This window comes from Lycorma delicatula, chromosome 2 (assembly GCF_047948215.1).
Source record: "Lycorma delicatula isolate Av1 chromosome 2, ASM4794821v1, whole genome shotgun sequence".
Classification (NCBI taxonomy): Eukaryota; Metazoa; Arthropoda; class Insecta; order Hemiptera; family Fulgoridae; genus Lycorma; species Lycorma delicatula.
The window spans coordinates 155,636,625-155,652,359 of record NC_134456.1 but is presented as its reverse complement, the minus strand read 5'-3'; the positions used below and the strand labels follow the sequence as shown (position 1 = coordinate 155,652,359).

The following is a 15,735-nucleotide window of genomic DNA, read 5'->3' as shown; positions in this document are numbered from 1 at the left end:
ATTATTTAAAAAACATCACTGAAATGTGCTTAGACTCAAAAACCTTTTGAACATGAAAAATAAAGGTAAGAGTGTACTCTAATTCTGTACTTTGTGCAGGCAGAAAAAATAATATATTATATATAGTTATTTATGTACAGAGGAAAAAGAAAGAAAAAATTGACTACAAAAAATTTAATCTAAATCAATTAATAATTAATATATATATTTATATACATACATACATACCATTCCCAATTTGTGCCCAGGAAACCTGCAGAGCTTGCTTCGGTTGTCATTCCCAACTACCTAGAGGGTTCCACTTCCTTGGACAACCATACTGTACATATCCTCATGGTTGTGAAAATAATATTGGTAAATAATAATTATAGTATTCAGGCTTTATAGAAACCTGAAAAAGAAACTAAAAAGATGAAGTAACTAGTAATAATAGTAACTATGGTAACTAAAGTATACACACTTTTGACGAGGAAAAATTAATAACTTATTTCTTTGTCATGGTGGCAGAAATGAAATAAAAGGATTAATCTGTTTTTTTTTGTTTTTTTTGTTAATGAATATCTTTAATTTACAATTTCACCTTCTTGGGGGTGAAAAAATAATAAATATTTTTAATACCTTAACCTTCAAGGGTGCTTAGTTCTTGCATGATGCAAAAACAGAATAAACAAACAAAATAGACAAACTTGTTTTATATATATATGTATATTTATATATAAACATTTCCGAATGACTGTGATCTGTTTGATCGTGAGTGTACCTGATGCATACAAAAGTCAACCTACTAACAAATACCCTGTCTGAATTTTGAAAATCAGACTATTGTTTGCAGAGATAGAGCACCCCATTGTACCTCCCAGAACAGTGCCCCAGGGGCACCCCATTTGTTACCGCTTGATGGTGATGATTGTTCTAGCCTCCCATGAGGTGCTGCATACCTCACGACTCTAGCCTCACTCACAGTCCCCATGGGAAGCCCATTATTAGTAAACAGAATTTCTTTTAATTTATTTAATATTTTATTTAACATAAATTTGTTCTATTATTTTTTTAATAGTCATTTGATTGATTTGAATCATTCTGTTCCTCTAGTTTGTGATAAGAGACTCACAGTTCACAGTTCATTAATTCAATTCATTAAAGTTTGTGTATCAACTGGAAAATCTCTGCTACAATATATTTATATATTTTCAAGATGAAATATATCAAAAAACCTTTTCGGTTATGCCAAGAAACATGGGTAAAAATGTGGTTGTGATTGAGTACCTTTTTTGTTATCCAGAACAAACAAAAACCCTGTTCCTCTTTACACAATTGTGTGTGTTTATTTGATCAGATGAAAGAAACTAAAGGAAAAATTTTTTTAAAATTTAAATTCACTTTTATTTTTTATTTAGAAATTTAATTGCTGTATTGTAACTATTTGTTGCCTTGAGACTTCATTAAAGAATGAAAATTCAGTTTGTTGTATGTTTATTTATTTATCTTAATTTGTTGTATTTGTTTCAGACAACATTTATGTTATTATTATTACTTCTTGCAAAAGGCTGGGCTGTAACTCGCATGGAGTTAACATGGAAACCATTAGTCTTTACAGTGTGGATTGTTTACGGTGTAGTCCACATTTTGCTGTATGTTTGGAATATGGTTAGTATTTTGATTTTTATTGTTATTTTGTTAATTTTTTTAATAGCCTTTTACCTGTTACTTATTATAACACGTGATCTATTTAATGTTATTTAGTCTTTTAAATGGTAGGTTGATAAATTTACTTCAAATATTGCTAGGTATAATTATGTATAACTGCTATAATAATAATTTAATTATTTTACAAAAAAAAAAATTGTTTTCTTCTAAAATATATTCATAAATTCTTAAACAAATTTAAACAATAAAGTTTTCAAACAAAATGTTTTATATATTTGAATGTATAATATGATGCCATAAAGTTTTATTTTTTATAGAAATTTATGTATTTAAAATGTATATATATATAAGGCAAAAATAAATTTTTGCCTTTTAAATAATAATTTTTTTATAAATAAAAAAAGATGTCTTAGCTGACCAATTTTGAAAGAAATACAGAAATACTTAGAAACCTGGGCGAGAAGAAATGTTAGGTTTGGTTTCTCCAAGAATTAGACCTGCTTTATGAGGAATTATTACAAAATAGTTTTGTTTAAAATTTTTAAATAAATAAAAATAAGCTAATGAATAGAGTATATTATAATGGTATATAATTAAATTAATTCTAATTTTTTTTGTGTGATATAAGATATATGAAAATGCTGCATACTGATGAAGAAAATTTCAAATTCTATTCTCTGAAATACCTAGCGCAATATAAAAGCTCCAGTGCCAAAATTAATAATACATAAATGAGTCTTAAAGTATAGCCTAAATATAATTAATCTGAAGTTTGCCTATTCATTTCCTGTTAAACAGGAAGGTACCAAAATGAATGGAATGTTGATATTATATGCAATAGTATAAGGAAATTAATTTAATTTATTTACATTAAAACTGTATATTGTTATTTTACCAGTCATTTGTAACTGAAATATACAATGCCCTAAAAATGTTTTTGTAATAAAAAAATTCATTTGTAAAATTAAGTCAAGCAGAAATGCACAAATGAAAAACTATATATGTAAAAAAAATATTTCAATATGATAATCTGGTTACAATTCTTTTATTTTTAAGTTACATTAATCTCTCCAAGATTGCTGGCAAAGCTAGAAAGCAAGTGAAATTAATAAACTACAAAAAAATAAATAATAAAAATTAACTTATTAGGTGACATAGTTGCATGGTGCATATATATTGTTTAGATTCATTTGTTTTTTTGTCCTCTTGCTTATGTAAACATCTCCTATCATCTTCTTATTTCTTTTTATTTGTTAATGAACCAGCTGATAATATATAAATTATTGTTAGAATTAATTATATGAATTTATTTTCCTTTAAGATGCATTAGCATCAACATCACTAAATTCTTATTGTTCTAGCTAGACATATTTAACCAAAAACATAAATTATTATAACTCATTGCAGTGTTTAATTAATGAAGTATAAATTTTGAAAGTAAATAAAGGAAATGATTATTAATTGGTTATCTGGCATTACTTCCTGTAAACAGTTTACCCACGAATTGTTCCACGGTTGAAATTTTAGTACATATATATAATATATATATATTTAAATAACATATATATATGTTATTTACATAATTTCAGTTAAGTTCAAAAGTATTCAAATTTAATTCAATCCTGCTTCATAATTAACTTTAAAAAATGTTAAATGTTTAATTATAATATAAAATTAGTATTACAATAATGAAATCAATTCATCAGTTATCCATCACCCCAAGAAATGAATATTTTGAATACTGTGGAAAGAAAAAGGACAGGAGTTATATCAAACAAAGGAGAAAGGTGGAAGAGAATGCCAAGATTCAACATCTACACTGATGACTGCACCTGCCTAGGTAGCAAACTGCTACATTATTGATAAACTATGTTTTACTAAGTAAACTTCTGAATTATTTCACGTGTTAGAAAATTTATGATTTGCTTATTTGATTTATTTACTACTACGTAGTTCTGGTGTAAATTTTATCAGTCATTCAAAAAAATAAGTTTTTAAACTAATGAAATCCCAATAAATATTAGAGATAATTGTGTTAATAAGTTATTATATATTTGTTAATAAGTTTTCTTAAATACTTAATAAAAGTAAAAGTAAGTATGCTTCGTAAGTAAATTTTAACCTCGTAATATTGGTATTTATATTACTAGGGATAGTATTATCTGTTAATTAACTCAGAAAATAATATACATTTTTTTAGGTAACATATTTTCCCCAGGTAAAAAGATTTGTAAATTTTCTGAAAAATTTATGTATTAAGAATGTGTATATACATTGTGTCACGCAGCTTACATCCAGCCAATGGGAGTATTCATCTCTTAATTTAACCAGCATGTCTGGAGTAATAGAAGGGACAGTTACTTATGAGATATTTATCTCAGATTGGATAGATTAGTAGGTAATGGAGGCATATACACAAGATTTTTTTATAAAACAAAAAATGAAAAAAAGCACTTGGCTTAAATCAGCCAGACCTTGGTGCCCACCACAAATGAGCTCTGTCATTAGGGCCATGCTGCCCAATTCAGCAATCAGGGAAATAATCATTCAACCAATCCCATATAGAATTATGCCAGTGAGGAAGCGCACAATCTTATTGCCAAATAAAGCTTCTGGTCAAAGTTGAAAATGAAATGTTGATACATCATGGAATTGTCATCTTCATGCTGCAGCATTTTGATTATGAAGTCAAAACGCACAGTGTGGTGTAGGCTTCAAAACCTGTAACAGCTGTGAACAGTACATAAGCGTTTTCTTGAAACATTTCACAGTGTTAAAGCATCAGTAGTTTGCAGCCAGCCTTCCTAACAAATTTTTTAGAACTACCAGGAAAGACTCCCTGACATGTTCTAACATTTTCCTCAGATACCTTCGGTCATCCCATGCTCTTCCCTTTACATATGGTCGCTGGTCGTTTCAGACTGATTATGGTATTAACGAATGTTATTGTCACTTAGAAGATCGCAATTAAACTTTCTATGGAACATACATTGAACTGCAACTACAGACTCACCTTCAGCAAACAGAGGCTAAACTCTTTTTCTGTTTAGTCTCTGGAACCACCATAAGGTATTACTTCAGAGGATGATATGTATGATTATAAATATAGCGTTGTACAGTCTCAGGTTGACTGTTCCTGAAATGTTTGGTTAATTGAAACCCAACCACCAAAGAACACATATCCACGATCTAGTATTCAGATCCATATAAAAGTAACTGCCTTTACTAGGATTTGAACAATAGGACTCTCGACTTCAAAATCAGCTTATTTGCGATGACAACTTAACTACTAGTCCAGCCTGCAAACCTTTAGCAAACTACAAAACACAGAAGATTCTGTTCAGGAGTTTCCATCTTTGCTGGTGAAGCTGTCAAGCAGAAAGTTAGGGAATCAATCTACAGCCAACTAAAACTGTCCTTTTTACTCTTTGATTCTAGACTTAAATTAACATTGTACTTCTCATCCAAGAGATATAACAAATTAAAACTCCAATATTCTTTTTTGTTCAACAGGTATTTTAATTTATTAAGAATGAATAAGTATATATATTAACAAAATTTGTATATTAAAATTGAAAAAGGTATAAACATTTGTTTCCTAAAATTTCAAGATACATTTTTTAGACATTTTATTTCTCAGTAAAATATAATTATTATATATACAGAACCTTAAAATCTTAATGTTATGAATAAAAATAGTAAATTGTATCTAAAAATGTATTGATTTTCACTGATCACTATATAAAATAACACTAACAGTAATACTAATAGTATTTCACGGACTATATTGTCACACATGTAGATCTTGAAAACAGTGTTAAAAATGTTTTTAAAAGAAATTTTTCTGAATCATCACTGGCTGATTACTCTTTTTTGAGTCACTTTTAGTTCTAAAAAAATTCATGATTAAAAAAAAATTGGAAAATGAATACTGAAGAATAAATTTACTGAGGTATAGGTAAAAACGTAAGCACGTAGCCTTTTTTGTATTAGTACATAACCTAGTCATGGTCATTATGAGTTTTATAGAAATGGCAGTTTTTATATCAAATAACAGTATTTACTGTGTCAGCAGTATTTTGATCTTATCAGTTGATTATCTAAGTTATATCTAAGAAAAGAGAAGACAATTATGAAATAATGAATAATATGATATTAAATAGAAACTAATTGCAAATCTGAACTTATTTATATCTGAAATAATTTCTAAATTGGAGATTATTATAGATAAGTGATCTATCTTCAAAGTACTGTGGAAGTACGTATCTACACATCAACTTGGAACATTCCTTTAGTTCCAAAAAAGGAAATATTTTTATAAAAGAATTTTGAAATTAAAATAATTTAAAAATTATATATTAGTTTTTAAAAAATGATTCTTTCTGTGAGATTGGTGGAATTGTGAGAAGACTCTGTAACAACATTTTTTTAAATAAAAAAAATTGGATATAATTTATATTTTAATGCTATAAAAAAAAAATTAAATCTTGTTAATTTTAATATTCTATATTCTTTTTTTTATAATTATTCAGTTAATACATAACTGTCCTTTTAAAAAAATTTTGATTTGCTCCAAAAAATATATAATAAAATAAATATTCTCCTAAACTCAAGTCAGATATATTAATTAAAAAAATAAATTACGAGGTCTGTTCAGAAAGTAACCTAACTATTTTTTAAGCGTTATTAATAATTTGACAGATTATTGGCCTGTGTCCCCTTCAAAGTACTCCCCTCCCTATTCACACATTTTACCCAGCATTGTTTCCACTTCTTGAAGCAGTCCTGGATAGCATCATTTGGAATGGCCTTTAAGGTCTCGAATCTGTTTTAATGCCATTAATAATCTCAAAATTACATCCTTTCATCACTGATTTTAATATCAGAAGGAAGAAAAAATCACAAGGAGTCAGTTCTGGTAAGTAGGCAGACTGAGGGAAAATAGTCATCTGATTTTTGGCACAAAACTGATGAATTGTGAGTGTGCGAGAGTGCATTGTCATGGTGAAGGAACCATGACTTGTTTCACCACAATTCTGGTCTGTTTTTGCGGATATTTTCATTTAACCATTGTAAAATGCTTTGATGGTACGCATAGTTCACGGTTTCACCTTGAGGCAAGAATTCAAATGCACAATTCCATTAAAATAAAAAAAAAAACATGGAATATCATTTTGACATTGGATTGAGATTGACATGCTTTCTTGGGGCAAGGAGATTCTTTGCCAATGCATTGTGATGATTGAACTTTTATCTCAGTGTTGTAGCCGTAAATCCCGTTAATGTTTTGGCTTGTTCAAGAAGTTGCTGACAAACTTCCTCTTGATGTTCTTTCTGTTATTCAGTCATCAAACGATGAGGAACAATCATTCAGGAACAAACTTTGCTGCAATTTGATGCATGTTCAATTTTTCACTCAAAATCTCATGGTGTGATCCAATTGAAATGCTATCCTCTTCTGCAAGTTCTCTGACAGTCAATCATCAGTTCACATGCATCAGATCATTGATTTTCTGAATGCTTGTGTCATCAGTCGAAGGCCTTTTTGGTCAAGGGTCATCTTCAATTGACTGTCGATCACTTTTTAATCATGATAACAATTTGTAACTTTGCATACAATCCAGAGCATCATCTCCATAAGCTTGTTTCAAAAGTTGAAACGTTTCTGTGAAAGCTTTCCCCAGCTTCACATAAAGTTTTGCATTTTATTGTTGCTCCTGAAAATCGTGAATTACAAAAATCACTACTAATACTTACGTTGCACTCAAATAACAATAACAAAAACTAAATGAGATATCAAGAATCCAATAATATGTGATTACAGAGGAGGTTATGCAGAACACAATGCTGCCAACCGCACGTTACTAAATATCTCTGTTGGCACGTAATTAAAAATGTTTGGTTATTTTCTGAACAGACCTCATATGTAACATCCACTTAAAAAATTTATTGAGTATAATATAATATATATTTTTCAAATTTGTGCCGTCATTGTAGATTTTTAAAGCAAATAAAAAAGTCTTGTTGGTTGTGTTACTGCTGGCTTGTTTGGATTTGACTCTCATATTTCCTTACATGATTGTACAACTTGCACTTCATGGCATGTTTGCAGGGGGCTCGACTGTAAACTTGGTCACATTGCTACTGGCGAATTAGTAAACAATATGAATATAAAACTATCATACTTAATTAAAATTTACATTACATAAATCTAAGTAGGAAAAATATAAATTTACTGAACTTTTAGAAAAAAAAATCCCATTTTGGATGATAGAGTATGCTAACAGTAGACTGAGTAAAGGATAAACTTAAGACTTATAGATGATTCAAAAAATGGATTATAAGATCTTGTGGCTAATGCCTTGGTAATTGCTAACATTGACAGTAGAAATAAATATTCATTAATAATATTTTCATGTAATTTAAATAATTTTCTTTATTATTATGCTAAAAAATTTGAAAAAAAGAGGTTAAAATTAAAGGTAGGTAAAATGAAAAAAAGTCACCAGAAAATTCTAAAGACAATTATCAGTTGAGTATTTATTGAGATTTTTGGATTTGAAATTTTGAAAAATTAGATTAAAAAGTTAATCTTACACAAGGTTTGATAAAAAATATGCAGAATTTTTTAATTTCCCAGGCTGCGTAAGTCCAATTGTCAATTTTTTTGTTGTGTGATACATTTATCTGTAACATATGTTTACATTGGTACCCAAATTGGATGCTTAGTTTATTGTTGGCAGTCAAAAAGATTACACATGTTTTGGTAAGGTCAGTGATTTTTAATTTGTGGAAAAAATGGAACAAAGAATTCATTTTAAATTTTGCTTTAAGAATGGATTAAAGTGCAACACCGTATTGGAAATGTTGATTGTTGTTTTTGGCAATTCTCCTATGAATAAAACAAGTGTTTACAAGAGGGCCATGACAATGTTGAAGATGATGAGCGCCCTGGATGTCCCAGCACATCAATTGATCGCAACATCGAAAAAGTGAAGAAAATGATTATGGACAGTCGCTGAATCATTATCAGAGTCAATAAGTATTACTACCTGGAAGTTCTACAATGCTTGTGTAAAGTAATCCAAAGAAAATGCCCAGATTAATGGTGAAACAAATCTTGGTAATTGCACCACAGTATGCACCTGCTCACACTTCATTACATGTTCATGAATTTTTGGTCAAAAACAACACTGTTATAATGCCTCAGACTCTGTATTTGCTGGACATGGCCCTCTGTGACTTCTTCCTATTCCCCAAGCCGAAAAGAACCATGAAAAACAACATTTTTCCAACATTGAAGAGATGAAGACTGAATTGCCAAAGGAACTAAACACCATATTAGAAATTGTGTTTTAGAGGTGTTTTGAAGATTGGGAAAAGCACTGGCACAAATGTATTGTATCTGTAAAGGAGTACTTTGAAGGTGACAAAATCAATATTGATGAATAAATAAAGACTTTTTTTTGAGAAAAACCAAAATTTAATGTATTTTTTTTTTATCAAACCTTGTATATTAAAAAAATTGGGCCGAAAATCTACTTCCAGTCCATCCAAGTGTTCTACTGGACAGATCAGACTGATTTTTTTTATTCTGTTAAGAATGACCAATAGATATATCATCAGAAAATCACTTTGTAGGTCCATCGATGCTTGATGACATATCTGTGGACCATTGAAGCAGAATAAAATGAAATCAGCTTGATCCATCCAGTAGAATGTCTAGACAAACTGGAAATAGGTTTTGAAGACACATTTTATTTATGGTAGGAAAGGAAAGAGAAAAACAAAGTGGTTGGGGGTGAGATGTGTTGTAAATGGAGTAGGTTTTTATCCAATTTTTTTTTAAATATATATATATATATATATATAATATTTCTTTGAAAAAACCGCTATGGAGCAGCACAGGTCCACTAGATTTTTAACTGGAATAGATTTTTCACCAATTTTTTAAATATGTGACATTACTTTATAATTATGTTGCTGAGCAGCAAAGGAGCACTAGTTGTAATTAATAGCTTTTTGAAGAAATAAGATATTGAAATCATAGTTACAGAAATATATTTATTGCACAGAAAAGTATTAAATGAATCATGATTTCTTTTTTAACAATTTATTTTTCTGTAAAGAGTTAACAACTGATAACATTCTTCAAAAGTTCACTGAAAATTATGATTTATCAGTTTTTTGCAACACAAATTTTTATAAATTTTTTAAAGACTAAATTTCAAATATGTGAAAAATGCAGACATAACTGTTTAATTGGTAGAGATAAAATTTAATCCTAAGAAGAAATTATTGAGAAAAAATTGACAAATTTGGAACAGAAGGTAGAAAGATTAATTTTTTTGATGAGTTGAGAATCATCATTTTGTACTGGTCGTACAAAACCTCAGGTTTGGAAAGAAGAGATATTCTTCATTCTAAACAATTTTCATATCCTGTTTGTCAATTGGTATAAAGTAAGGGTTCTCATCTTGTAATAAACTCGCACTCAGGAGTGATACTGGATTTGTGAATGGCAGCCTTTAGATTTTCCTATAAAAAAAAGTTTTGAGATTATCTTGAAGAGATGTTAAGTGAAAGTTAAAAAAGTAGTTAACTTTGACTTTTTGTTAATTTAAGGTAGAAATTATATAAACAATGTTATTACATCACATAGATTTCACGATCGATTATTATTTAGTTAATTGAATATTTATTTTATCAATATATTAAAAGAACTTTATTTGTTTCAGACTGAAGTTGATATCATTGAGGATATCGATGAATATCAGACATGGCCTGGATGGCTTATTTTAGTTCTACGTTGCCAGATAATTGTTTGGTTTCTGTTAGAACTTCGTACAACAATGTTGTATGAACATAATGCTAAGAAATTGCATTTCTTTTTACACTTTGGTGCCTCTGCTCTTGTCTGGTTTATATATTTACCGATAATTGCCCTTATTGCTATGCAGGTCCCAGCTTTCTGGAGGTTTAAACTTCTTCTTGGTATGTCATAGCTTTTTGAATTTATATTTTATTGTACTTTTTTTTTTTTTAATTATGATTTTAAATACTGTATGTATCTGTGTAATGCTTATCTAAATATACCTATCAAGTTTTTAAAATGAGGGTGTGAGAGTTATATTGTAGTTTAGATATAACCACTATATGTAAACTAGATAGATGGAAGTTTGTTGCTTTATCTACAATCTATAAGCATATCTCATAAGTTGGCTACCATTGGTTACGGAAAAGAAAAGTGTATGTTAAGATGAGATTTTAAGTATGTTATTTACATATAATAAAGATTATTATATGTAAACCAGGGCAAGTAATGAAAGTTTTGACTCACATGCTTTATTGCTAGATGCCATTTGCAAACATAAGCAACAATAGATAGATTAATGGCAGATATTTCATTATTAAATAAATAAAAGTGTAGTTTATTTGGATACTTAATTTAAAGCCTTTACATACTGAACTATCTGTTTTATATATATTGCTATCATAGTCATCTTTTACAATTTTTACCCTCTGCACATTCCCCTGTTACCAAATTAATTATATTTGAATATTTTCATGTATTACCCACCAACTTGGTTCATCTCAAAAGAAGTTTTGCCACAAGCTTCTCTCTTCTTCTATCCTTCTTAAGACCTCTTCGTTTCGTACTTTACAACCCACAATTTTTCTGTAATACAAGTATTTTTATCAGTAAAAAAAAGAAACATAATTATAAATTGTGTATTATTGTTTTTATTTAAAAATAAATATATTACTAACAGTATCAATAGATTTAGTTTGCATTTCTAAATGGGAACATTATAAGAAGAATTATCAGACTGCCTGTTGGAGAATTTTTGCACCTCAGTTATTGGACTAAACAGCTCAGTCTCATTCAATATTGCAGTTGAATGTTTCCCTCATATTTTCATTTATTGGCGTACTGGAGAATATCTGCTCCATAAGGCATAAGCTTGTTTATTTTTTTATCTGTTCACTTCTTTTAACAATTCTTTTGTGCATTTTATTCTTGAAACAGTTCAACAGATAGATTAATTTGAATCCAGTTTTACTTTGTAAAAAAATGTTTTCTGTTAAAATTTTAAAACTTGTAACTGAGGTAAACATATATAAATGAAATCTAGGAAATGCTCATATCTTACCACTTTTGAAACTAGTTCTGATAAAATGTTAAATGGTGGATGTAGCCCAATGTTTTTTACATCAGATTTTTTTCAGCGTCCTTTAAAATGATTTGTCACAATCCTACTCATTCCATTTGAAATTTTTAAATTGACTCCCTGTAGGCTTGGTGTGTAGTTGTCTCTTACTGAAAAATAGATAATTTTGACTTTGTAGCATTTTTTAAAATTCATTTTTCTATATTTAACTGGAGAAAAGTTTTTTAAGGGTTTCGATGCTTTGTTGTCAATTAATGTGTGTGTGTATATTCTAATATATATATATTTATTTTTTTTTTGAGAGAGTAAAAGTTTTAATTAATGTTTATATATATATATATATATATATATATATCACATTAAACATTATTGTTAGATGTAATTTTATCATTATATTTATTGCTTTTTAAAATAGTAGTTATTTGGTTGTAGGTATAACATATTCTGCTGATTGCTTGGCATATTGTGTAATGGCTCATTTATTATGGCCAACTAGAAGCGAACAGTATTTTCTTTTAGCATATCAACTTGATCCTCGTGAAGAATTGGATGAATTTAATGAAGCACCGCATGTATTACATAATAGTGTTGGATACACAGCGTTAAGGCAAGCGAGTTCTTGTGATTCTATTACTCAAGAATTTACAAAGGTGATCACATGATGCTATCAGCAATTCAATTATTTCTTGCATGGAGGTAACAGCAGATATATTTCTTTTGGATTATTTGTACTGCTTGGTGAAATGATATTTGTTCTTCTTTATTCTGTCTTTTCTGCTCAGACTACCAATAGCACTCTTTAAAAAAATGAACTAAAACAATTTAAATTAAAGAACTTAAATATAAGTTTATTAAGGATAAAGTAAAACAATCTTTTAATAGTTCCTATGTGTGGTGTTAGCATTTCTTTTTAATATTAATTACATTAACTATTCAGATTTGTAAATGTAAGCATTGTGTTTGTTCTTCTACAGTACATTTGTACATTACTTCAGTTTTTTAATTTATTTTTTATTTGTATATAAAAATGTATCTTTTGAGAGCTGTTATTTTATATATATTTTTAATTTACTGACTGGATTGAAAATAGTTCTATGATCAGCCTGTTTTTTATTTAAATTTTTTTATAAGAATCACAGATTTGTGCAAACTTTTTTTGCAGTTTTAGTTAATATATTTTTCAACCCGCTAACCGAAAAGGCCCTTATTTATTTAAAAAAATTTTTAATTTACTTATTGAAGTATAAATTTATAGAATATAATATTGACATTAAAAGTGAACTAACTGAGAGATATTAAGTGCGTACATGCAGGCCTGATAAAAAATAGGAAGCATTACCTTAATAGGTTATTAGACAAAAAGTAGCTCCTTTATTAGTCACATTATTATCACTAACAACTGTTTATTTGTAACTATTTATTCTTGTTTTTAATAAGATTTTTGAAAATATTCATTCATGAATTAACTTTTTTCTGTATTTTATTTATTCAATTTCCTGTTTTAAATTTTCATATCTTTCAATGAAAAAATATTAAATAATTTGATTGATGAATGGTACTGGATAATAATATTGTCACATTCATGAGATTTATATAAAAATCAGCTGTATTCTTATATGAATTGCAATATTTTTTTCATGTAAGAATTAATAACTTGCTCAAATCTTTTTAAAATCACACATTGTTTCTTTTTTTTTATTTTTGCATTTCCATTTAATGTTAGTCAAAACCAGTTAACCAGAATCTGAAAAAGATCACATTTCAAGCTGTAATTGGGTTATTGGCATGTTATCAGGAGTTATAGAAAAAACTTATTGACAAGTTTCAGATGTTTAATTCAGATCTACTGAGAGCAATTGATTTATAGTCCCAAGTTATTAATGATTAGATAAATATTGAATAAGCTCGCTTTTTCTCTACCTATTCCCCATTTTGTATTAGAAATTTTCAGAAAATTCAGATTGGTCATAAATAATTATTCTCAAATTACTCCATTCCCAGTCCTCTCAGTACTCCCACCTCTAAAAGTATAAAATCTCTATCTGATGACCCTTGTTGACATTAAGATTTATAGTCCTGTGTATACAGTCAATGATATTGATTTGTTTAAGATGGATTTTAAACAGCTTTTTTGATTTGTGTAACTTAATACGTTATTTCCTAAAGCTGAAGAATATTAACATATGATTTTGTGTCATCTTGTTGGTGTGAATAAAGAAACTGATTTAATTTGTGGAACTTATCTTCAATCATGAAAGAGGTAGTTGATGTGGGTGTTTATTTTGATTAGGACTTAAAATTAAACTTTCATTCTCATTAATTTATGAAGCACATAAGTAGGATATCAGGATTTATCTTTTTCTGTTCCTAATGTTCTGTCTAACATTGATACTGTTTTCTTATTTTCACATTGACACAGTGTTCTGTTTTCTTATTTTCTTTTTTTAGGCAGGATTATTTATTTAGACTGGGAATGTTTTCCCAGTACAAAGTTCTTTTTATACAGATAAAATATCGAAAATTAAAAGTGTGCAGAATAGATTTAAAAAATTTTTATTTTATGAGATGCTACCCAAAATTTCCCAAAAATTAAATTAATACAATTACAACATACCTGGATTTTATTTGCCATTATCATCTTCAGTGTGACAAGCTCCCAAGTCCCCTTGGAAGCTCAGACACTGATTGCAGTACTTGCACCACAAAAAGAATGCATCCTAAAAGTCTTTTTTGGTGACTGTGTTCAGCAACACTTGTGATTCTTCTTGAATCTTCATTATTATAACAAACCTTTCCTCTTTCAACTGGGAAAGTGATAGAGATTGTATTACCTAGATGACCAAATATGGTAGATGAGGAACAACTGCTATGTTATTTTTCAGCAAAAACTGTGTTCAGTGAAAGCAGTATGTGGCCTGGTATTGTCATGGTGAAGGACCCAATCATACTTGTGCCACTTCTCTGGATGTTCCTTCTCATATCCTCTCTTAGCCACCATAGGACAGCATGATAGAAGTCAACATTAATCATATTATCAGAAGATATAAACTCCTTATGGATGACCACAAACTCAGGTCGACCATTTCTGAGATGTGTGGTTAATTGAAATTTAACCACCAAAGAACACCAGTATCTACGATCCAGTATTCAAATCCGTATAAAAGTAATTGCCTTTACCAGGGTTTGAACATTGGAACTCTTGATTTCAACATCAGCTGATTTGCGAAGACACATTCACCACTAGACCAACCTAGTGGGTATAAAACACATCTGCATAGTTCAAAGCTGATAGATGAATTGACTCACAAAGGATGTAATACATTATAACTAGCTGTGTTTGGTTGTACCAGGATTTGTTTTCATATATAATTTTAATTTTGGGTACCACCTCATTTAAGAGATATGGGTTTTATTGTCTGTATGATCTCTCTGTCAGGGATATTACAAATATATTTATAGTGCCTTCGCTGAAATCCAGATGAGATATACTCTCTACATTTTGTCTTCATGAAATTTTAAATTCTGCTATTGATTCATGATCTTTCAGCAAAATTAAAAATCTGTATGTATCAGTTGTATTGACGTACTAATTTTACATTATTTGTCTCAAGGGCAAGAATTGTTCTTTGTAACTCCCTAATTAATAAAATTGTTAAGTTAGTCAGTACTATAAGTGATGAGGTTGAACTATTTCATATATGTCTTGATTAATTTGAGAAGGATTTCTCTCTCTTCTTGCTGATGAAAATAGTTGATATCAATTATTATATGGTTGATGGGTAAACACCTATTATTAACTTCTTTTCTCTTTTTTTGTCTCTTATTTTATTAATACATGTATATAGTTTTGTTAGCATTCTTCCTCTCCCTAAATATTCAGTATTGCACATCATGAAATACTGCCTTAAAAAATATT

The 15,735-nt window shown here is 28.8% G+C and overlaps 1 protein-coding gene across 2 annotated transcripts in view; it reads left to right on the top strand.

Annotated features, from left to right (window-relative positions):
* Nucleotides 1-15,735, top strand: part of LOC142319336 (integral membrane protein GPR180) — a 55,867-nt gene that overhangs the window by 33,639 nt on the left and 6,493 nt on the right. The window contains exons 4-6 of one of the 2 annotated variants that reach the window (XM_075356528.1): nucleotides 1,510-1,647; nucleotides 10,386-10,641; nucleotides 12,252-12,469. In XM_075356528.1, the coding sequence (XP_075212643.1) occupies nucleotides 1,510-1,647; nucleotides 10,386-10,641; nucleotides 12,252-12,469 (612 nt within the window). Of the gene's footprint in view, nucleotides 1-1,509; nucleotides 1,648-10,385; nucleotides 10,642-12,251; nucleotides 12,516-15,735 lie in introns of both variants that reach the window. The other variant, XM_075356529.1, reaches the window with a different exon arrangement.